Source organism: Pelodiscus sinensis, chromosome 29 (genome assembly GCF_049634645.1).
Source record: "Pelodiscus sinensis isolate JC-2024 chromosome 29, ASM4963464v1, whole genome shotgun sequence".
Lineage (NCBI taxonomy): Eukaryota > Metazoa > Chordata > Testudines > Trionychidae > Pelodiscus > Pelodiscus sinensis.
In genome coordinates this window covers 7,233,727-7,256,426 of record NC_134739.1, presented here as the reverse complement: position 1 = coordinate 7,256,426, position 22,700 = coordinate 7,233,727, and the positions used below count along the sequence as shown (strand labels likewise).

Below are 22,700 nucleotides of genomic sequence, written 5' to 3'. Positions count from 1 at the left end.
CCCCCCCCCCCCCAGACAGCCAAGCTTGTCTGTCTTTTCTAGGAGCAGCCCTTCTCCGGGAGTCTGTGTGGGCCGCTTTCTCTGTCACTGGGGAACAGTTCTGCCTGTCTCAGGCACCCACCCAGCCCTCACACTGCAGGAGCTGAGCCCTACAGAAGCTTTAGGGATCCCTGTGAGGCTGGGCAGAGCCGTTCTCCTCCTGGGGCAGAAGGGGCATTGAGGCAGTGAGAGGTTAAGGGATGTGCCCAGGATCACACAAAAATGATGAGGGGGCTGGAGCCCCTGGCCTACAAGGAGCCTCTGCTGAGGCTGCAGCAGAGCTGAGAATTGAACCCAGATTAGTCCCCTCATGATGGGACCATATTTCTTGCTACCTGCCAACCCCCTCACATTCTCAAGCTGGACCTCATGCCTGACTGGTCCCGGCTTTGGACTCTCATTGTTAATCACGTGAATGGCACCGCTCGTGGGCTGAGAAATGTCTTGCCGAGGGAATACTGGGGACCGCAAACGGGTGGCGCACTCCAGCGGGGTGCTCTGGAATTCTGAGGACCTTGACCTTTCTGTGCCTCAGTTTCCCCATCTGTGAAACTGGGATAATAAAACCTGCCTGTCTCCCAGGGCTACAGAACTTCAGCACATGGGTCCATGTGCGTTAGGAGGCATCACGGTTAGAGGCCACCAGTGGCTGAGCCTGGCGGTTTGATGGATTTCCCAGGGGGTTCCCGCTTTGCAAAATGTGTAGGTCAGGTGGTAAGATTTGTCCAAAGAACTGAACCGAGGGCTGCTGAACTGGAGAGGGGAGTATCAGGCCATTGAGCAAGGGACCACAGCCAAGGCACCACCTCGGCACTGGCTTTAATGGCCCCTCATGTGGCCATGGCCTGAAAGGCTGAGCCATGCTCATGGACTGGGGCTCCTTTGGGGTCACGTGGGTGTGAAGGAACAGTGGCGGAAGCCTGCCTATGCTGTACCCTACTCGGGTAAAGAGGAAGGCGCTCCCGCGAGCTGTCAGCCTGGCACTGAATTAACCGACAGCCAATTAGAAAGGAGGGAGAAGCCACTCGGCTCCCATCAGTCACGTGGCTCCAGTCAGCTCTTGCTCGGGGATGCGAAAGGGGCTGTGCTCGCGATCTGCTGGGATCAGTCCCCAGTGAGCTGCTCGTGGGGAGCCACTCAGAGAGGTGACCAGGCAAACACGAACGGTAAGCAGTCACGTAGTTCAGCGAAGAAGAACCCGGGAGCACTTATAACGGTGGGAGAGAAGCATCGGTATGTCCAGTGGGCAGGATACAGGCCTGCTGGGAGCCAGAGTTGGCTTCTAGCCCCAGCTCCGCTACTGCCCATTGTGGGACATTGGGCAAGTCACCCCCACTCTGTGTCTGTAAACTCCGTGGGGCCAGGAATAGGCTGCCTGTCTGCACAGCCCTGGCACTAGGATACCAGTTGGATCCCCAGTGCTGTGTAACGATGCCCCTAGTGGGTGAGGGGGCGTGCACGCTGAAGTTGAATGTGTTTGAGCTCAGGGGTGCGGCCCAAACCCGCCCACTGCCACTGTGAACCTTTGCCCAGGAGGCAGACTGGTTCCTTATTCCCACTCTTTGCCAGTGTATGAACAACCACAATGCCATGCCTCTCACGTCATGCGGAGAGGGCCCTTCTCCAAGGCCTTTGGAAAGCCTGACATTATGGCAGCTACCAGGGCTCCTCTGTCCACAGCTCAGGTAACAGGCAAAGCACTCTAAGGCTACGTCTAGACGGCAGACTTCTTTCAGAAGAAGCTTTTTTTGGAAGAGATCTTCCGAAAAACCTTTTTCCGAAAGAGAGCGTCCACACTGCAAAAGTGCATCCAAAAAGCGACCTGCTTTTTCGAAAGAGAGTGTCCAGACTGAATGAACGCTCTCTCGCATGTAAGCTGTGATGGCTATAGATGGAATGGCCACCAGGGCACCTGTGCTCTTTTTCCTCTTTCCTCTTCTTCCAAAAGAACTCCCTCTTCCCCAACCACACATGCCTTTTTCCAAGAGCTCTTCTGCAAATACCTTGTCATCTCCAGCCTGATTCTGCTCTGCATATTTATACCTGCCTCTGGAAAGTTCCACTACAATCATCTGACGAAGAGGGTCTTTGCCCACAAAAGCTTATGCTCCTACACTTCAGTTAGTCTATAAGGTGCCACAAGACTCCTTGTCACTTTTGCAGATTCAGACTAACACGGCTACCCCTCTGATACCTTCTGCAAATAGGCTTCTTCTTCATAGAATGAGGATTATCAATGCTGGAAAATCCCCTGTTCTTTCGATTTTCTTGCAGAAGAACGCACTTGCAGTGTGGACATTCCTCAAGTTTTGCTGGGAAAACGGCCATTTTTCCAACCAAACTCTGTTGTGTAGCCACACCCTAAAAGAGGAGTCAGCCCCACTTGTCTTTTGCAGAAGCTGTGCCGCTTCCCGCTGCTTGTGCAAACTGTTCCACATTAGAAAGTGCACTCCTGCGTATGTGTGCTGCTGGACCAGAGCCTAAATCACTTGGCATAGGGGTCTAAATCACTCTGTTCCCTAGGAGGGAGTAGCAGGCTGTTCTCCTCTACAGGACATGTGCTCTGGCAGCCCGGATGTGTAATTACAGGATAATGCTACCAGTACCTTCCTGTGGCATCCAGCGCCTTGGCACATGATTTTGCTGCTTTTATCAAAGCCACTTTCTCTCTCTAATGGTGAGCCACCATTTCCCCCCTTCCTTCCGCACCATGAGCACCAGGCGAAATTTGATCAGCTCCCTTGGAGGGCTGGCATCACAAAGGATGCCCTGATTCAGCAGCGTAAGCGGCTGCCTCCAGCAATGCGGCCAAGCAAGCCGAGATGAAAAGCTCCATTGTCCAGTCCTGTTAGTGTCTTTATTCCCCCGATAGTGTCTAGCTCTGGTGAAAGGCTGCCAGGAGTCCTCAGTCTGGAGTGTGTGGGGGAGACAGGAGGAGGACCTTGGCGTGCCTACCATGAGGCCATGAGCCCAGCCCTGATGTGAGATCAGAGCCATAGGAACCATGAGGTTCAGCAAAGTGCAAGTCTAGGGGGCGGGGATAAGGAGAGCTGGGTTCTGGTCCCAGCTTTGCCACAGCGATGTTGGGGGAGTTACTCCATTGCTTTGTGCCTCCGTTTTTCCATCTGTAAAATGGGGATTAAAATATTCCTGTCTCCTGCCTTTTGTTGAGCCAGTTAGTATGTGAGAACATAAGAATGGCCATACTGGGTCAGACCAAAGATCCATCTAGCCCAGTATCCTGTCTTCCCACAGTGGCCAACGTTAGGTGCCCGCAGTGGGAAAGAACAGAACAGGGAATTATCAAGTGATTTCACCCCCATCAGCCATTCGCAGCCTCTGAAAAACTGAGACTAGGGGACACCATTCCTGCCCATCCTGGCTAATAGCCATGGAGGGACCTATCCTGCATGAATTTATCTAGCTCGTTATCCTGTTAAATTCCTGACCTTCACAACATCCTCTGGCAAGGAGTTCCACTGGTTGACTGTGCATTGCGTGAAGAAATTCTTCCTTTTGTTTGTTTTAAACCTGCTACCCATTAATTTCATTTGGTGAGTCCTAGTTCTTATGTTACAGGATCAAGTAAATAACTTTTCCATATTCACTGTCTAGAAAGGAGTACTTCAGAAAGGGATCTAGGGGTCATAGTGGACCACAAGCTAAATATGAGTCAATGGTGTGACACTGTCACAAAAAAAGCAAACATGATTCCGGCATTCATTAACAGGAGTATTGTGAGCAAGATGCAAGAAGTCATTCTTCTGCTCTAGTCTGCACTGAGTAGGTCTCAGGTGGAGAGTATTTTGTCCAGTTCTGGGCACCACATTTCAAAAAAGATGTGGGAAAATTGGAGAAGATCCAGAGGAGAGCAACAAAAAAGATTAATGGTCTAGAAACCATGAGCTGTGAGGGAAGACTGAAAGAACTGGGCTTGTTTAGTTTAGAAAAAAGAAGACTGAGGGGATATGATAGCAGTTTACAAGTAGGAGAGAGAAAAATTGTTCTCCTTGTCCTCTGAGGATAGGACAAGCAGCAATGGGCTTAAACTGCAGCAAGGGAGGCTTAGGTTGGACAGTAGGAAAAACTTCCTGCCTGTCAGGATGGTTAAACACTGGAATAAATTGCCTGGGGAGGTTGTGGAATCTCCATCACTGGAGATATTTAAGACCAGGTTGGATAGACATCTATCAGGGATGATCTAGACCAGGCCTGTGGCCTGTCTGTTTGTGGCCCATGGTGCGGTTTGGGTTTACATGGGGCTCAACACGCAGCCCGCAGGTGGAATCCTTTGAACGTGGCCTTCACTGGGAACACGCTCCACTACAGCGAGGCGTCTCCCAGAGGGGGGTGAGCATTGACAGATGCAAGCGGACGGGCTGGCTGGACCAGACGGGTTCAGGTTGTCAGCGTTTCTAGCCCCAGGGAGGAGGTGCTGGGAGCACCGGGGCATTCTGGGAAGTCCTGGCTGCTTAGCCTTATGGGCAGAGCCTGAGAGGTGCTGACTGGCTCACAACAGCCACATTTGGGTCAGCGTTGTGGCTTACGGCTTAATCTTTGTATTCATGCCTGTCAATGTGGAAGCTATTTGCATATATTTGCATATATATTTGCGTGTATGTGCAACCACACTTAAGTTGTGGCCTTCAGCATGTGCTGTGAGTATCACTGTGGCCCCCTGGGGCTTCCAAAGTTGAGTAGCCAAGGTCTAGATGGTGCGTGGTCCTACCACGAGGGCAGGGACGGGCCTTGATGGCCTCTCGAGGTCCCTTCCAGGTCAAGTATTCTATGATTCTCCACACCAGTCGTGGGTTTATAGACCTCTATCATATCCTCCTTGGTCCCCTCTTTTCTAAGCTGAAAAGTCCCAGTTTTATGAATCTCTCCTCATATGGTAGCCATTCCAAACCCTTCATCATTTTTCCCCCCTTTTCTGAACTTTTTCCTGTGCCAAGAGACCTTTTCGGCGCTCACAGGGCCAAGGCCTGTCTCTCCCTTTAGTACTAGCCCCACATGGCCCCGAGCTTTCTCATGGTGCCTCTAAATGCCCCCAAACACCAGTAAACACTTTCCTCAGGAAACCGTGTGTGTGAGGGGGCTGGGCTGGCTGGCAGGTCACTTCCAACAGGTCAAATGGCCTAGTTTCACATGTTGCATGATTAGCCTTTGGAACTCTCTGCTACAGGATGTCAGCTAGGTCTGTGGCTTAGTGAGATAGGCTTTCCAATGAGTAAGGGTTGCAGTGGCAGGACACTAAATCAGAAGAGCCATAATGGCCCCAGATACAACCCTTTGTGCAATCCAGCGGGGGAGCCTACGGCACGGAATAAGCCTCACAAGTGCCGCAGCAGGTGGGTCATTTTCATTGTCCCCGTCTGCAAGTGGGGAAACTGAGGCACCGGGGGAGGCAGCGACTTGCCCAGGTTCCTACATGGGCAGAGCTGAGAAAAGAACTCAGGAGTCCTGAACCTTGTTCTCTGTTCTCTGCACCAAAGCCTTGGTTTCCCAGAGCTGGAAACAAAACCTAAATCTCTTGACTTGTGAACACAAGACGAGGCTCCCTGCCAAGGCTAAGGAGTTGCTCCAATCCTCTGCCCTATTTCTCCCTCCTACATTCTCTGTGCCCCAAACAGGCCTTGCAATGCCACTGAGATTCGGGGGTTCATTTGACAGCCATCTGGCAAAAGCCCTTTGCAGAGTTTGAAATGTCAGTGATGCTATCTGAAGCCAGGCCCAACCACCTTGCTCCTCTGTCCTCTCTCCTTCCCCCGGGACTTGGGTGTGATTCTCGGGTGTGGGCGCTGAGAAGGCCTGAGGACCGCTGAGTGCGGGGGTGTCTGAAGAGCTGTCTGCACATGGCAGATGCCTTGGTTGCAGCAGGAACAGGCAAACAGCTTGGTGGGGAAAGAGAAACCGCTCCTGCATTTGCAATCTCCAGCCTCCATTTGCAGAAGCCCACCCAGAGGGGGCTGCGAGGATAAAAATCACATATGTGAGTGGGAGGCAAACGTCTTGGATGCAGTCCTGAAGGGGAGAGTGACTAGTGGGCAGCCACACTGCTGGGTTCCCTTCTTCACCACCACACACTTCCCCCTTTCGGGGCCTCAGTTCCCCATCTGAGAAATGGGCCCATTGATCCTGACACTTGCATTGGAGAGCGAGTTCATTAGTGACTGGGAAGCTCTTTCCTGAGTGATCCCCTGCAACGCCGGATGCGCAAGGGGGGAGAGGTCAGCATCCCAGGGCAGATGCTCCCTGATGGAGTTGTGAATCACTGTTCTGCAGTGTGCTGGGAGCTGTAGGTGACAGTGAGAGCGCTACTGTCAGAGCGCCTCCAGGCTACACAGACAAGGCAAAAGCTGTCCCAGCCCCTCCTTCTTATATCACAAACTTCATCAATAGGGGGCCAAGTGCTTTACAAAGGAGACCAACCACATTGCCCACCATTTCACAGATGGGGAAACTGAGGCACGGGGGGAACCAACAGCCGCGGGGCAAAACCAGGGGTTGAACCCCAAGTCCCACAACTCCCAGTATGGCATTTTATCCACTAGGCCACACTGCCTCACCTGAGGGCATGTACCGGGTAAGCGGCAAAACCAGGAATAGGCCCCCGACGCTCCTGAGTTGCAGTGCGGTGCCACTAACGCACATTCCACAGCTGCTTCTCTGTAATACCTTTCAGAGGTGCTGCCTTCCCCGGGGCTCCAACAGGAGCTTCTCTGCCTCCCCCCGCACGCCCGTCTGTGATGGTTTTTCTCGCCGGTAGGTTTTCCGTGAAGACCCTGCTGGAGAAATACACCACAGAGCCCATCGACGATTCGTCAGAGGAGTTTGTCAACTTTGCTGCCATTCTGGAGCAGATCCTGAGCCACCGCTTCAAAGGTAACAGTGCCCAGGGCGGGCACCCGCACCTGGGTCGGCTGGGCTCCCCCGCAGGTCTGTGCATACCTGGGGCATAGCCACGTGTGGGCCTGAGTGGGTCGTAGCCCACCCCCTTTACAGCCAGGCTCACTCTGCAGCCCCCGCGGCTCTCCTCGTGTCCCACCGCTTGCCTGCTCTGCTGGCCCACCCAGCGCTCCAGCCAGAAGCAGGAGCAGAGCGCAACGGTTTCTCCTGCTCCTCCAGCTGGGGAGTGGGGACTCAGGCTCACCCTGCTCTGTGTGCTTGCCCAGCGCTCCATCTGGGGAGTAGGATCAGGGCATGGGGGCGTCTCCTCCTCCACCAGGTGCTCCAGCCCGGCACTAGCCCCACTACATCCAGTGCCGCATCCAGGGAGCAGGGGCGGGGTGCTGGGGCTTACCCCTCTCCTCTGGGTGCTCCAGCTGGGGAGCAGGATTTGGGTACCGGGGGTTCCCCCTCTCTACCTGGGCTGGAGTGTGGACAGGCAGATGGAACAGGGCTCATCCCTGCACTTAGATCCCGCTCTCCAGGATCCCCAGCCAGCATGTTCTCCCTCCTCCAGGCATGTGGGGGGGGGGGGCGGTTGGCAGACCCATCCCTCCTCTCCCCCATCATTGTCCGCCCACCCAAAGGTGGGACCCTTCTGGCTACACCACTGGTGCACACAGGCCTGTTTACGCCCTTCTGCAATGGGAGATGTGCTTGTGGACACGAGTGTGCACAAGTCCATTTCCAAGCACAAGTGTTGGCAAACAGCTCTTGCTTTGCATGTGTGTGCAACTGCGGAGCACATGCGTACCCATTGGATGCCTGTTTCTCTGCAATTGTAGGCATTCAGGTGGGCATATACACGTGTGTGTGCAAGTGCAGTTGTGTGCATGAGCCTATGGAGAGTGTGTGTGTGTGTGTGTGTGTGCATACGTGCACAGATGCATGCATGAACATACCCCTGCTTACAGCAAGCCTGAGCACAACTGTTGTACGCACGCGTGTGCTACCAAGGACATGTGAAGCCTCCAGCCTTAGCCAATGTTTAAGGCAGGCTGGCCCCAGGGGCTGTGGGCACCTCACCGCCCAGCCTCCCCCTTCTCTCTGCCCCAGGCCCTGCCAGTTGGTTCAGCTCGGATGGGCAGCGCGGCTTCTGGGATTACATCCGCCTGGCCTGCAGCAAGGTCCCCAACAACTGCGTCAGCAGCATTGAGAACATGGAGAACATCAGCTCATCCAGGGCAAAGGTCAGGACTGGCCTCCGGCGGCTGCTCCCCGTCCCTCTACACCGGCGCTGGACGTGTGTAAAGCAGCAGACACATCGGAAGGGCAGAGAGCCCTTCTCAGAGGGTGTAACAGGAATGCTGGGCCCTGCACAACCTAACAACCATTCAGGCGTGCGTGATGGGGGGGCGTTCACTAGCAGAAAGGGACAGCACCCTGCCCACCCGCCTGTGTTCAAAGGGGTCACTAGTCCAGAAACTATCAATAGGGCGGAGGGAGCCCACAGTCCGATTCAACCACCTTGCCAATCTTTCCCAGAAGGGTCTCTGTGTCTGCTGCGTTCTAAGGGGGGTGGTTACAAGACACTAGCAGGTGCCCAGAGGCTATGGGGATGGGCACCCAGTGCTTGCGGGGAACAGAGGGGTGTCTATGGGGATAGACTGGGTGGATGCATGGATGGATGTCTACATTAGAGGCAGGGTCTTCTAAGCACCCCGTGGCTTGGCCTTGTCGGTTGCAGGGCCGGGCCTGGATCCGCGTGGCGCTGATGGAGAAACGCATGTCGGAATACATCACCACCGCCCTGAGGGACACCAGAACCACCAGGTGAGCTGCTGCCGCACACAGCAGGGCGACGTCCCGGGGGCGGGGCGGGGAGGAGAGGTCCTGGGGTTGCCCATCATGGAGCTGCGTTGGCAGGAGGCGCTTGCGAGCCACAGAAAATTGTAGCGGGACACTGCAAATCCCCCCCATATGTTGCTGCCCCCCAGCCTAAGCAGCAGGGTCGCTGTGTGGCCCATGTTTCCCAGGGGGACTCCAGCCCTACTCCTCCTCGTCTCTCACTGGCTCAGTCCACTCACATTGCCAATGGGGGTGTGGGAGTCCATGACAATGCTCAGGCGAGATGCAGGTGCGGAGGTCTCTGGGGGCGTGGCACAGTGGGAACAGCACCTTGTGCGTTTGCCACTGATTTCATGAGCCGGTATGCGTGCACGTGTGTGTGGTGTGTGTGTGTGTGTAAGTGCGTGTGTATGTATGGTGTGTGTTTATGTGTGTGGAGGGTGTGAGAGTAAGTGTGTGTGGTGTGTAAGTGCGTATGTATGCATGGTGTGTGTGTATGTGTGTGGTGTGTGTAAGTGCGTGTGTATGTATGGTGTGTGTGTATGTGTGTGGAGGGTGTGAGAGTGTGTAAGTGTGTGTGTGTGTGTGTGTGTGTGGTGTGTAAGTGCATGTGTATGTATGCATGGTGTGTGTGGATGTGTGTGGTGAGCGTGAGAGTGTGTAAGTGTGTGTTTGTGTGGTGTGTAAGTGCGTGTGTATGTATGCATGGTGTGTGTGTGTATGTGTGTGGGGGGGTGAGAGTATGGTGTGTAAGTGCGTGTGTATGTATGTATGGTGTGTGGTGGGCGTGAGAGTAAGTGTGTGTGTGTGTGTGTGTGTGTTTGTGTGGTGTGTAAGTGCGTGTGTATGTATGTATGTATGGTGTGTATGTATGGTGTGTGGTGGGCGTGAGAGTAAGTGTGCGTTTGTATGGTGTGTGTGCGTGTGTACTGTGTACTGTGTAGTGCGTAGCCCCAGCAGGCATGCCTGTGTGGGAAGGCAGGGCGGGAGCACGTGTGGTGTTGCCGGGTATTCCCCAGGAGTAACGGTGCCCGTCCTCCCCGCAGAAGGTTCTATGACGATGGGGCTATCATGCTGCGAGAGGAATCCACTGTCCTTACCGGGATGCTGATCGGCCTCAGCGCCATTGACTTCAGGTAGGAGGAGCCGGAGAACACGTCCTCCTCCTGGCAGGGGAGACAGAGGGTTACAACATCATGACTGGTACGGAAAAGAGTGACTAGGAAAGTATTTTTACCTCTTCACATAACACAAAACCGAAGGGTTGCTCACGACGTGACTAGGCAGTGGGCCTCAGATGGGCATAAGGAAGTCAGGACTGCTCCACACAATGCACTTGTGGAACTCCTTGCAAGGGGGTGGTGTACAGGCCAAAAGTAAGTATAACTGGGTTCATAAACGAATTAGCCGTCGATGGACCTAGTTTTCATGCGCTTATTAGCCAGGAGAGTGAGGGAGACAACCGCATGCTTGGGGCGTCCCTAACCCTCCAACTGCCAGAAGCTGGGATTGGCTAAAAGGAGCTGGATCGCTCAACTGCCTGTTTGGTTCAAGCATCTGGCACCAGCCACCATCAGAAGACAAGACACTGGGCTAGATGGGCCATTGGTCCTGACTCCAGGTGCCTATTGCTGAGCACCGTAGGAAACCCAGAGGGAGACAGACAGAGGGACAATGTAGCAACCCAAGCACTGTGCTCAGAGCCAAAGCGGCTCCCCTGGTAGGACTCAAAAATCAGCAGAGACACAAATTCTGCCAGGGGACTTCATTGGAATCACACAAACCAATCAGCCCTAACCCTACTCTGAAAGAACGTTACGGAGGCTGCAAAGCCGAACCTTTGAGAGGTAAGAAATCGCAGCCTTTCGACTGTCTAACCTTAGTCCCGCCTCCGCCCCGGGCGTGCGTGTTACGACCCAGCCTGTAACAACCTGCTCTCACGCTGCTTTTCCCACGGGACTCCTGCCTGAATCAGGGCCCGGGGGCTAATGCTCACTCTGTGAGCGCTAATCTGCTATTGGATTTCCGCCTCGCCGGTCAGGGGGTGGCAGCCACGTCCTGTGCGGAGACAGCGTTATTCATTTCCTCCTGGGGGCTTCGCTCGCGTCCTCCTCCCGGCACCCCCAGGGACCGACGGGTGACGTTGTCCTTGGCTTACAGATGACGGACTGAGTCACGCAACCTTTGACAGTCGTGGTGGGTGCCTGCTCTCAGACACCTGCGACGGGAGTTTTTCAGAGCATTGGGCATTAGGCAGCGCTTGACGTGTGTGGAGCGCGGCTCCCGTTGCCTTCGCTTGCAGCTGATAACGTTCAGCAGGCCTGCGAATCAGCCCCCGCAAAAAACGAGGATCCGATAATGAGTGACGAGCTGGTTTAAGTAACTTGCTCTGCACCACCTGGGGACAGGGCAGAGAGAGGGACGGAATCGAATTCTCCAGAGCAGCCGTTTCCAAACTTTTTTCTCATGACTCAGTTAAAGAAAATCGTTGATGCCCACGACCCAACCGAATCTGACTGGAGTGTGGGCTCCGGGGCGGGGCTGAGGATGGGAGCTTTGGTGTGTAGAAGGGAGCTCTGGCTTTGTGGGGCTTATCTTGCCTGGCTTCCTGCCTCTCCTGGCACCGCAGACCAGGCTGTGCCCCAGAAGCAGCCGGCAGTAGTCCCAGTGGGAGCGTGGAGCCCTGTGCGCTCTTCCCCCACCTAGAAGCCAGGCCTGCTGCTGGCCACTTCTGGGGCACAGTGCAGTCTGGGGTGCCAGGACAGGCAGAGGCTGAGGGATTTGGGTCTGTTTAGTCTGCAGAAGAGAAGAGTGAGGGGGGATTTGAGAGCAGCCTTCAGCTTCCTGAAATGGGGTTCCAAAGAGGATGGAGAGAGGCTGTTCTCAGTGCTGTCAGGTGGCAGAACAAGGAGCAATGGTCTCAAGTTACAGTGGGGGAGGTCTAGGTTGGATATTAGGAAAAACTATTTCACTAGGAGGGTGGTGAAGCCCTGGGATGGGTTCCCTAGGGAGGGGGTGGAACCCCCATCCCTAGAGGTTTTTAAGTCTCAGCTTGACAACGCTCCGGCTGGGATGATTGAGTTGGGATTGGTCCTGCCTTGGGCAGGTGACTGGATTTAATGACTCCTGAAGTCTCTTCCAGCCCTAGGATTTTATGGAGCTGCCTTAACCCCTCCCTCCCGCCCCTGCTCACCTGATCCCCCTGCAGCACTGAGACCAGGCACCCGACATTCCACGCCCAGCGCTGGGTCGCAAAGCCTGCTCCAGAGCAACATTCGGCTGCCTTTAACCAAGAGACCGTCCTGCCCCTCCTGCAGCCCTCTGCCTCCTTCCCTACCCGCCTTGCAGCTTCTGCCACAGTGAGGCAGGGCCCCTCTCCACCACAGCCGCCTTTGCTACAAAACCCTGGGTCACCCTGAGCAGCCCCTGTGCCCTGGGAAAGCGCGCTCGTGTCATGAACGCGTCAGAACGCCTGCGTGCAAGCCAGGCTGAACGAAGGTTGCCAAGGCCTCCACCATTCTAGCATTTCCTCCCGTGAGTGCTTGGCTTTGCAAGGTTAATAATGGTGCTCTGGGACGCCTAGGAGTAGAAGGGGTGTTGGGAGTGCTTAGGAGACTAGGAACCCACAGGGCAGACAGACAGAGTTGAGTTGGGGAGTCAGATCTGACCCTCCCCTTCCACACGTCATCAGTGAGTTGGAACTTGTAGAGCTGCAAGAGAGCAAGCTAACAGAACTGGCAGAGTTAACAAACAGAGTGGCTGACAGCAGTAGTAGGTTGTCATCCTCCATGTGGACCTTGCACTAGAGTGAGAGAGGGGGGCCCACTTTCCCGGTGGGTTTCCCAGAGGAATGGGGGGACTCGGGGACCCTGGGTTCCATCCCAGGACCTGAAGGGAAGTGTGTTCTAATGGGCACAGACTCCCCTGCCTGTCCTCACCCCAAGCCTGCCCCATCCTCTCCAACATGTCCCTGCCCTGCCTATTCCCCACCCCAATTCGGTATTCTCTGCCCCATTCTCCTCACCTAGCCAGTCTGCACCCCTCAGAGTCCCTGCCCCAGTCTTCCTACCTAGTCTCACCCCTCTAGGTTCCTCCTCCTCCCAGTGCTTGTTTCCTTGGCCAGACATTCCCAGTTTCCTCCCCCACTTCCACATCTGGCAGCACCTTGGCCCAACCTCTGGCCAGCGAGCCCCAGTAGCTCCAATTCTCCCCAGCTCTGCCTCCCCACCTCTGCCCCACGGGTTCTCAGTCCCTTTCCAAAGCACTCCCAACCTCTGCCCCCGACTCCAACTTGTCCAGCTGGTCCCCCCCCCCCCCCCCCCGCAACCAGCCTGCAGTCCCAGCTGGGTTCCTCGTCCACAAGATCTACCCCCCCCCCTTCCCTCCCTGCAGAGCTGGGCCCGGTCCCTCGCCCTTCTCAGTGCTGGGGGCCAAGCCAGGGGCTCCGCGAGAGCAGTCGAACCTGGCTCCCTGCTCTCAGTTCAGAGATCCCAAGGCCAGAAGGGACCCCTGCAATCGTCTCATCTCATCACACAGACCACCAGCTCCCCACCCCGAAGCCCTAGAGCGTAGGCCTGGTCCGGAACCAGAGCTGCAGCTGCAGGGAAAGTCCCATTGCCCAGAATTTAGCTGCTCAAATCGAATCAATCTCTAAGCTTGGAAATGGCGGAACTGGTCAGCCTGGACCAGGGGCCTCCAACCTTCGTAAGCACCAGATCCTGTTTTGAATGCAAGTGCAGTCCAGAATCTAACTCAAACCCGGATACCCTTGTGCCTGGAGGCCCTGTCCCCTCCCCCATCCTCACTCACCTTCACCAGGCTGTGGCAAGGGTTGGGGTGCAGGCTCTGGTCTTGGGACAAGGGTTTTGGAGAGCGGGAGGAACTCCAGCCTGGTGATGGATGGACCAGGCAGAAGGATAAGGGGGCCCAGAATGTGGAGGGGTTGGGGGGGCTCCCCCAGTGGTGCAGGGGCTTGGGTTGCAGAAGGGGAGATTGGGGTGCAGGCTCTAGGAGGGAGTTTGGGTGCAGGGGGGCTCAGGGTTGGGGTGCAGCAGGGGCTTGGGGTGGAGGCTCTGGGAAGGAGTTTGGGTGCAGGGGGGCTCAGGGCTAGGGCAAGGTTCAGGATGTGGGCTCCAGCTGGGCACTTACGCAGGGTAGAGCATGAGGCCTGTGCCACTTGCCAACACTGGTCCCCGTGGTGAGTGTGTGCGGGTGCCACGTAAGGAATGAGGTAACTACACTGAGAACTGTGCCTCAGGGCTTGGAGGAGAAGGCAGGCGTGTGTCTGACAGCCCTCCCAAGAGGGAGGGACTTGTCACCCAGCTTTTAGGGCTGCCGGGGGAAGGGGGTGCTATGCAGTGCGCTCCATGCAGCACTGAGGGCTGGGGGGCAGTGCCATGGGCCGCCTGCCCCAGCCCTGCCCCCTCCACCTGAGGCCACACCCCTTCTGGCCAGGCTCCGGGTGCGGCTGCGGGCTCCCCTGGAGACATTATGCAGGGTGCAATTGTCTGCCCTGACCTAGAGCAATCAGTGGAAAACCTTCCAACCCCAGCTTACGTGGCGGATTGGGAGGAGGAGTTAGGCAGCTGACACCCTGCCAGGCAAGACCCCCACCCCCCTGCACCCGGACTACTGTCCAGGGTTGAATTGGAGCCACAGGAAAAGGTTCCCCCGGGAGCCCTGACACTGTTAGTCAGTCGGTTTTCCCTGAGCGCCTCTTTCTCCTTGTGCCTTTCAGTTTCTGCCTGAAAGGGGAAGTCATGGACGGGAAGACCCCCGTGGTCATCGACTACACCCCGTACCTGAAGTTTACACAGAGGTACGTGCTGCTGCATCATCCACAGTCTGTCAGGGAGGCACGGAGCCCGGAGCGCCACTCAGCTCCCATTACTGGCACCGACGGGCCCCAAGGTCAGGGCCCTGTAGTGCTGGGCACCGCTCAGACGCCTGCTTAACAGCAAGTCCCTGCCCAAGGAGCTTACAATCAAAGAGAGAAGCAGCGGAAGGGGGAAATGGAGGCCGCAGAAGTGACCTGCCCACAGCAGAGCCGGGTATGGAACCCGAGTCTCCTGGGTCGCAGAGGATGGTGGCAGGCACTGGATTACGCTGCCTCTCTTCGAGGGGCTAGGACCAGCCTCCCTCTCCCATTGACTCCTCGTGGTGATGTAGCTGGATCTGACAGCCCTTTGCCCCTCCCACTGTGCCTCACTGCCCATGGAGGGGACATTGCGTCCTGATGCCTTTAGTTAGCAAAGCCACCCCCACCGGGAGGCCGTGCGATTGTGTAACTGCACCACGCAGCCAAGAACCCCCCCAGTCTTGTGTTTCCAATCCGAAACCTGCCCTGCCGCTAAGGATTCTGGGTAATGGAGTCCAGGCTCCTGTACAGAACACCCCCAGGACTCTCACGAGGCGGGCGTGAGAAGACACTGTGCCCGTGACGACAGGGCAGTCACATACGTCTACCCGGGGCCTAGGAGTGGTGCTGAAGAGCATGCCAGTGAGACCTGCAAACGCAGAGGCGGTGCAGAGAAAGAGGCCTAAGGGGCCAAGAGAGAACAACTGGTTTTCAGGGTGGAGACACGAGAACTGGTAGATTCTGGGGGGGGATGATCTGAGGCCGACATTCAGAGGCCAGGAGAATTATGGGAGAGAGTGATGCCGAGAGACCACTCGGGGGCAACAGGGAGCACAGGGCAAATCAGAAGATTCAAAGCTCTGAGGCAGCCCATACGCTCTGTGGAAAGGGGACTCATTCCACGTTTTGTACAGCCCCGAACACGGGCCCAATCCTGGCTGGCCCTTAGGCATGATGTGTGCAATAATAAGGCCGCTGCAGCTTTTGGGAGACGACAGTCCCTTGCTGGAGGGCGCTGGTGTGACGTTATTGTGCGTATACCACGCCTAGAGCCGCAGCAGGATTAGACGGGCTGGAGGGCCAGGCTAGAAACCAGGCTTTCACATGTCGATGATGAAGCTACTTCCCAGGCACAGTGCAAAGCCAAATCAGCTGGGAGACTGGTTGAGAACTCCCAGAATGCTTCACTCGGCAGCACCAATGGGGTGAGGGACCCACCCCCCACTCTGCACAAGGCGTGGGGAGGTGGAAAGCAAAATGCCACCAGGGATAATGGGGTAAAGTCCGGCCATTCGGAAAAAGCGCCACGTGTGTCGAGGGACAGGGCCGTGTGGACGCTCTGGGGCTCCGCCTGGCCCCTGCCCGATGGGGAAGTGCCAGACTCAGACCTGTGGCAGTGCCTCTATCGACTGCGCTAAACTGCCCAGAAGAAGCACGTCTGGGACAGGGCCCAGGTACCCAGGGCTTGGGCTCCAAAACCCACAAAGGGGAGCTCTGACTAGCTGGCACCAGGGTTCTGTTCTTTAGCATCTGAGTCCTGCCGCTAGAAAGAAACATTTCTCTGACTTTTTTTACACTCACGCACACGCACACACAGTCGCTCAGGGTATGTCTACACTTGCACCGTCTTTCAAGAGAGGGATGCAAACGAAGACTTTCGAAATTGCAAATGAAGCACGGGATTTAACTATCTCACGCTTCATTTGCATATTCGCATTATGGCGCTATTTCGAAATAACAGACACTGTTAAGATGCGGTTATTTCGAGAGAAAACCCTTCTCTCAAAATAACCCTTATTCCTCATACAATGAGGCTTACCAGTCATTTTGAGAGAAGGGTTTTCTCTTGAAATAACCGCATCTTAACAGCGTCTGTTATTTCAAAATAGCATCATTTTGAAATAGCGCCATAATGCAAATATGCAAATCCCGGCTTCATTTGCAATTTCGAATGTCTTCATTTGCATCCCTGTCTCGAAAGAGGGTACAAGTGTAGACATACAAGTGTAGACACACCACACACACTCACACACACTTACACTCACACACACATACACACCATACATGCACTTACACACACACTCACACATACCACACTCACACCCATACACACACACACCCCATACACACACACACACACACGCCACACACACACACCCATACACACACTTACACTCACACACACACATACACACACGTGCATGCACACCATACACACACACACACACACACACACACACACACACACACACACTGCTAAGCCTAAGCCATCCTTCAAGCAAGTCTGGGTCTGTGCTTGTGTGGGGCAGGAAATCAGCCCAGACAAAGACCCACAGCCATGCTGCTCTCTGGGCTTCCTCCCCCTCCACTCCCGCTCCCAGGACCTGGCCCCCAAATCGGGGCAGGCAGGGAGCTGTCTTCTCCCGCTGAGCCCCGGGTTTTCTGGGCAGCTACGACTACCTGAGCGACGAGGAGGACCGGCGGAGCGTGGAGAGCAGCACGAGCGAGGAGAGCTCGCCCGAGCACCCCTACCAGCTGCTGGTGACCGATGAGGACAGCTGGTACAACAAATGGCGCAAGATGGAGCAGAAGTTCCGCATCGTGTATGCGCAGAAGGTACCCGGGCGTCGGGCTGGCGCGGGGACCCCTGGCTGGGAGGGGTGAGGATGGGGGGCAGGCGCTGTCGGGTTTGCGCTTCCCTCCTAGAAATGTTGGCCTGGAAAGGAGGGACCCCGAGAGTCTGGTCCAGCCCCCTCAGCTGAGGCAGGGCCAAGCGACCCTACACCCTCCTTGCCAGGGCTCTGTCCAGCCGGCGCTTACAAGCCTCCGTCGGGAGCCTGCTCGGGAGCTGAACCACCCTGAGAGCTGGAAAGTTTTTCCTGCTGTCAGACGGAAATCTCCCTGGTGTGACAGCGCCCGCACCCTCCGCACGCGCTGCGAAGCCAACCCCGAAGCCCGGGTCTCACTCCCTCATCTCTGGCAAGTCCTGCCAGGGCCCGACTGGCTCCCAGGAGCAACCGGGTGCTGTCTGTGCCCCTCAGAGGCTGACCATCATGGGGAGCCTTTTCCAGTCCCGAACTGCCAGGAGCAGCTCCGAGGACCAGCCGCACTGGCCGTCCCGGCTCCTCCCGTGCCCACCTGTGCCAGCAGGGGGCGCAAGCACTATTCTGTGAATGCTGCCCAGGTGCCCAGCCCCTGCCTCGCTGCAGCCTCCACCGGGGCAGGCCTGGATGCACCCTCTCTATGCCACCACCAGACCCCTCCCCGGGCGGGAACCGTGGGCCACAGCCTAGGTCGCACTCCAGGCCCTGCCCCCACCAGCGAGGTCACCCCCCCCCCCCCGCCCGCCCTGATCCCTGCGTGTGCCCCAGGGGTACCTGGAGGAGCTGGTGCGGCTCCGGGAATCCCAGCTGAAGGACCTGGAGGCGGAGAACAAGCGCCTGCAGATGCGGCTGGAGGAGGTGAAGGTGCAGAACCAGCTGGAGAAGAGGGAGCTGGAGGGCGTCATCCTGGAACTGCAGGAGCAGCTGTGAGTCCATCAGATCCCCTGCCCCTGGCTGTGTCTCTTCCCTCCCCCCCAGCTCTCCCTGCCCCACATGCCCCGTCCCTCTGTCCCACCTGTCTCCTCCTCTCCTGTGCCAGCTCTTCCTACCCTGTGGAAGAGGAGCTGGCCCCTCCCCGCCTCACCCAAAGGGGCAGGGACTTCTCTCCCCAGGTCTCTCTGCCTCACAAGGGGAGGGCCTGTCTCCCCCCCCATATCCCTCCCTTCCCCCTCCCCTCCCTTCCCTTCCCCTCAGGTCCCTCTGTCCCACATGGGGAGAATCTATCTCCCCCCCCCCCCCAGCTGTCTCTGCTCCATGTTTCTGCCTCCTGCCCCTTCAGGTCCCTCTGCCCCAAATTGTGAGGCCTGCCCAGTGCCCATGGTGCGCCCCCCCATCCCATGGTGCCTGCTGCCATAGCCCTGCTGGGTGGCTCCCTCCCTCGGGCCCAGCCTGCTCATCACAGCCTCCCCTCCTCCCGCTCTGCCTGCAGGACGGGCCTGATCCCCTGCGAGAACCCCCAGCTCCCCAAGGAGATGGCCACGCCATTGGTGAACCAGTGGCCGTCGCTGGGGACTCTCCGTGGGACCGAGAGCGGGTTGGACGCCAAGCTGTACAGGAGGTGAATCCTGGGGGCAGACACAAGGAGCCGGGCCGGCGGGGGAGCAGCAGGCAGGGCAGCAGGAGAAGCTGCGGGAAGCTGGGGGCCATCCATAGGAACATCCCATGCGGAGAGGCTGGTCTGAGCCATCCGCCAGGCCCCGGGTGGCGGGGGTGTGCGGGGTTCCCGAGAAAGGGCTGCTCCAGGCACTCTAAGCCAGGGAGATGGGGCAGGTGCGGCAGAAACGCAGGGGGGGCCAGACTCCCTCACAGTGTCCCAGGCAGGCTTGCAGCGTGTGTGTGGCTGTGCCTGGCTGGCCTGCCACATGGTGTGTGTATGTGTCCGTCCATGCAGAGTGTATGTAGCTGACCATGCAGTTTGTGCAAGTGTGTGTATCTGTGTGTCCAGCCGGCCATGCTGAGTGTGTGTGTAGCTGGCCATGCAGTGTGTGTGTGTAAAGCTGGCCATGCAGTGTGCGCGAGTGTGTGTATTTGTGTGTCCAGTTGGCCATGTTGTGTGCATGCGAGCATGTGTGTGTGCAGCTGGCCATGCAGTGTGTGCGAGTGTGTGTGTGTGTGTGTGTGTGCAGCTGGCCATGCAGTGTGTGCGAGTGTATGTGTGTGTGTGTGTGTGTGTGTGTGTGTGTGTGTGCAGCTGGCCATGCAGTGTGTGCGAGTGTGTGTGTAGCTGGCCATGCAGTGTGTGCGAGCGAGTGTGTGTGTGTGTGTGTGTGTGTGTGTGTGTGTGTGTGCAGCTGGCCATGCAGTGTGTGCGAGTGTGTGTGTAGCTGGCCATGCAGTGGGTGCGAGCGAGTGTGTGTGTGTGTGTGTGTGTGTGTGTGTAGCTGGCCATGCAGTGTGTGCGAGTGTGCGTATCTGTGCAAGTGGCCGGCCATGCCGTGCATGTGTTGGCTGTGCCATGGAGTGGGGGTAGCTCACCACACAGGGCTGTGGGGCGAAGGGAGGAGTCGGACATTCGCTGACACCCGCCCTAGCCCCAGTGCTTGGTCTGGTCTCCTCCGTTTCGCAGGAGCGCTCAGGCGGGTTCCGTTTCATCTGACTCCAGGGCACAGCAACTCGTGTAAAACCCCCTGGGGGTGGGGGTGAAGGGGGAGCCCAGAGCCAGCAACCCCATCTCCTGCCAGCAGAGGGCAGAAGAGGCACCCCCAAGCCTGGGGCAGCTGGTTTGTTCCAACACCCTTCCCAGCCTGGGGGGTCCCTTGGGGGCTGGTCCCATCACCCACCGACAACAGCCGACACACCCCAGAGAGCCTCCTGCCCCGGCCTAGGCCGGACCGAACCACTGCAGCCTCGCACCTTGCCCGGGGAGCGCCCACAGCTGGGGGTGGAGCTGGAGCAGAGATTTGAGAAAGATTTCCAGGTTGGATCCAACAACTGCAAGCAACGGAGAATCCAGCACGTCCCCTCCTCTGCTGTTCCAGTGGCTACTTAACTCACCCCAGAGAGAGAGAGAAAAGTCTAGAGGGTTAGACAGAGAGGAGCTGAGACAGACAGCGGGATGGACAGTCAGACAGGGAGGGAGGAGCCTAGACGGACAGAGGGATGGACGGTCAGACGGGGAGGGAGGAGCCTAGACGGACAGAGGGATGGACAGTCAGACGGGGAGGGAGGAGCCTAGACGGACAGAGGGATGGACGGTCAGACGGGGAGGGAGGAGCCTAGACGGACAGAGGGATGGACAGTCAGACGGGGACGGAGGAGCCTAGACGGACAGAGGGATGGACAGTCAGACGGGGACGGAGGAGCCTAGACGGACAGAGGGATGGACAGTCAGGGAGGAGTCTAGATGGACGGAAGGATGGATGGTCAGACGGGGATGGAGGAGCCTAGATGGACAGAGGGATGGACAGTCAGGGAGGAGTCTGGATGGACGGAAGGATGGACGGTCAGACAGGGATGGAGGAGCCTAGATGGACAGAGGGATGGACAGTCAGGGAGGAGTCTGGATGGACGGAAGGATGGACGGTCAGACAGGGATGGAAGAGCCGAGATGGACAGAGGGATGGATGGAGAGACAGTCAGACATGGAGGGAGGAGCCTAGACGGACAGAGGGATGGACAGTCAGGGAGGAGTCTAGATGGACGGAAGGATGGATGGTCAGACGGGGATGGAGGAGCCTAGATGGACAGACGGATGGACGGTCAGACAGGGATGGAGGAGCCTAGATGGACAGAGGGATGGACAGTCAGGGAGGAGTCTGGATGGACGGAAGGATGGACGGTCAGACAGGGATGGAAGAGCCGAGATGGACAGAGGGATGGATGGAGAGACAGTCAGACATGGAGGGAGGGGAAGGGTGGACAGTCAGACAGGGAGGGAGGAGCCTAGATGGAGGGAGAGGTGGACAGTCAGGGAGGAAGGGGCCTAGACGGATAGAGGGATGGACGGACAGTCAGACAAGGCAGGAGGAGCCTAGAGGGATGGACGGATGTGGGGTGAATTGGGTAAATTGCCCAGCTTGGTAGGGGCCGGGCCAGCTGCGTGTTGCACATGGTCCCTGCCCCTCTAGCAGGCTGGGGGCCGGTTGCTGGGGGTGGTGGGGCTGGGCGATTGTTACAGCACTTGACAATCTCACCCGCTGGACCGAAGAGCTTCCGCTCCTGCAGATTAACCAGGCCTGGGCTACGGGGCCCGGTTGCATGAAGGGGACTCTCCACCTGTCAGCCATGGAGGTCCGGGGTCCCGGCCCGCTCCCAGACACCGCCAGGTGCAGCGGGGCCCATGGCTGCAGGGACTCGAGGCCCAGCATTTGCATGGTGGGAAGGGAAAGGCCTCGGGAAGGGCGCGGTTTGCAGCGCTGAGCCGGCGGCCGGGTTCGGAGCGCTCCTCGGGCTCCTAGCAGGGCCGGGCGTAACAGGGCGCTGTCTCTCGCAGACACAGCTTCACCAGCACGGATCAGCTGTCGGCGGAGATCAGCCTGAGCTCGGATTCCCAGAGGCTGGGGGAGGGCAAGCCAGAAGGAGAGCCCTGGGGGCCGCTGGGTAAGCCCCCTGCCCATGGAGCCCTCGGCTGGGTGGAAAGGCCAGCCACCTTTGGGAGGGCTGGGAGGCAAAACTTACCTATGAGTAGCCACCTGGGGTTGGAGGAAGAGTCTAGCACCCGTCTGCCAGTGTGCACGGCTGGGGAGAGCCTTGTACAAGAGGCCTGGCAATCTAGAGGTGAACCTGAAAATCGGACCCAGCCCCCGGCTCTAATCGCCTGCATTCTGCGGGGATCAGCCGCAGGGGAGCTAGACACATTTAGACTGGACACAAGACATAGGGTGAGGGTAATTAACCATTGGAGCAACGTACTATGGGGAAGGGGGGGGGCTGGATTCTCCAGCCCTGGGGATGTTTAAATCAAGACCAGGCGTTGTTCTAAAAGATCTGCTCTGAGTTCCTCAGGCCTGTTGTGCCGCTCAGACAAGGGAATCGCAACGGTCCCTTCTGGCCTTGGACTCCGTGTCAGGGCTGGAAGCCGTCTGGCGTGGGGCATTTCCTGTGGGATGTAGCGGTCAGAGCCAGTGGATCTGGGAGTCAGGCCTTGTGGGAGCTCTCCCTGGTTTTCCAAGAGAGTGGGGTCTAGTGGTGAGAGCAGGAGACTGGGAATTAGGGCAGGTTTTAGTCCTGACTCCGCTACTGACTTCCAGCAGGACATTGGGCAAGTCACTTAGCACTTTGTCCAGTCTCCCTGAGAAAAGTGTCTAGGGCTTTGAATGGCCTGGGTTGGGTTGGGCAGGGCTCCTGCTCTCCTGTCCTTTCAATTGCCCCCTTGCATTCCAGGGAAGGACCCCACCCCGTCCATGCTGGGGCTCTGCGGCTCGCTGGCCTCCCTCCCAAGCTGCAAGTCCCTGGCCAGCCTCAAATCTAACGAATGCCTGGTGAGTGACAGCACCGAAGCCAGCCCCGCCCACAGCCCCAGTTGA

General features: G+C 57.3%; 1 protein-coding gene and 1 long non-coding RNA gene across 3 annotated transcripts in view; one reads left to right on the top strand and one right to left on the bottom strand.

Annotated features, from left to right (window-relative positions):
* LOC142820991 (uncharacterized) overlaps positions 1–18,145 on the bottom strand; it is a 25,327-nt gene extending 7,182 nt beyond the window's left edge. The window contains exons 1-3 of the long non-coding RNA XR_012898037.1: positions 18,010–18,145; positions 9,876–9,941; positions 6,718–6,827 (exon numbers count right to left, since the gene is read on the bottom strand). This is a non-coding gene — a long non-coding RNA (uncharacterized LOC142820991). The remainder of the gene's footprint in view (positions 1–6,717; positions 6,828–9,875; positions 9,942–18,009) is intronic.
* The window catches only part of RUNDC3A (RUN domain containing 3A), a 24,616-nt gene extending 1,916 nt beyond the window's left edge, over positions 1–22,700 (top strand). Inside the window, exons 1-11 of one of the 2 annotated variants that reach the window (XM_075911391.1) lie at positions 96–1,205; positions 6,809–6,924; positions 8,044–8,177; positions 8,675–8,760; positions 9,822–9,911; positions 14,513–14,593; positions 17,083–17,248; positions 18,004–18,161; positions 18,665–18,793; positions 21,668–21,774; positions 22,558–22,700. In XM_075911391.1, the coding sequence (XP_075767506.1) occupies positions 8,148–8,177; positions 8,675–8,760; positions 9,822–9,911; positions 14,513–14,593; positions 17,083–17,248; positions 18,004–18,161; positions 18,665–18,793; positions 21,668–21,774; positions 22,558–22,700 (990 nt within the window). In that variant the 5' untranslated portion in view covers positions 96–1,205; positions 6,809–6,924; positions 8,044–8,147. Of the gene's footprint in view, positions 1–95; positions 1,206–6,808; positions 6,925–8,043; positions 8,178–8,674; positions 8,761–9,821; positions 9,912–14,512; positions 14,594–17,082; positions 17,249–18,003; positions 18,162–18,664; positions 18,794–21,667; positions 21,775–22,557 lie in introns of those variants that run through there. The other variant, XM_075911390.1, reaches the window with a different exon arrangement.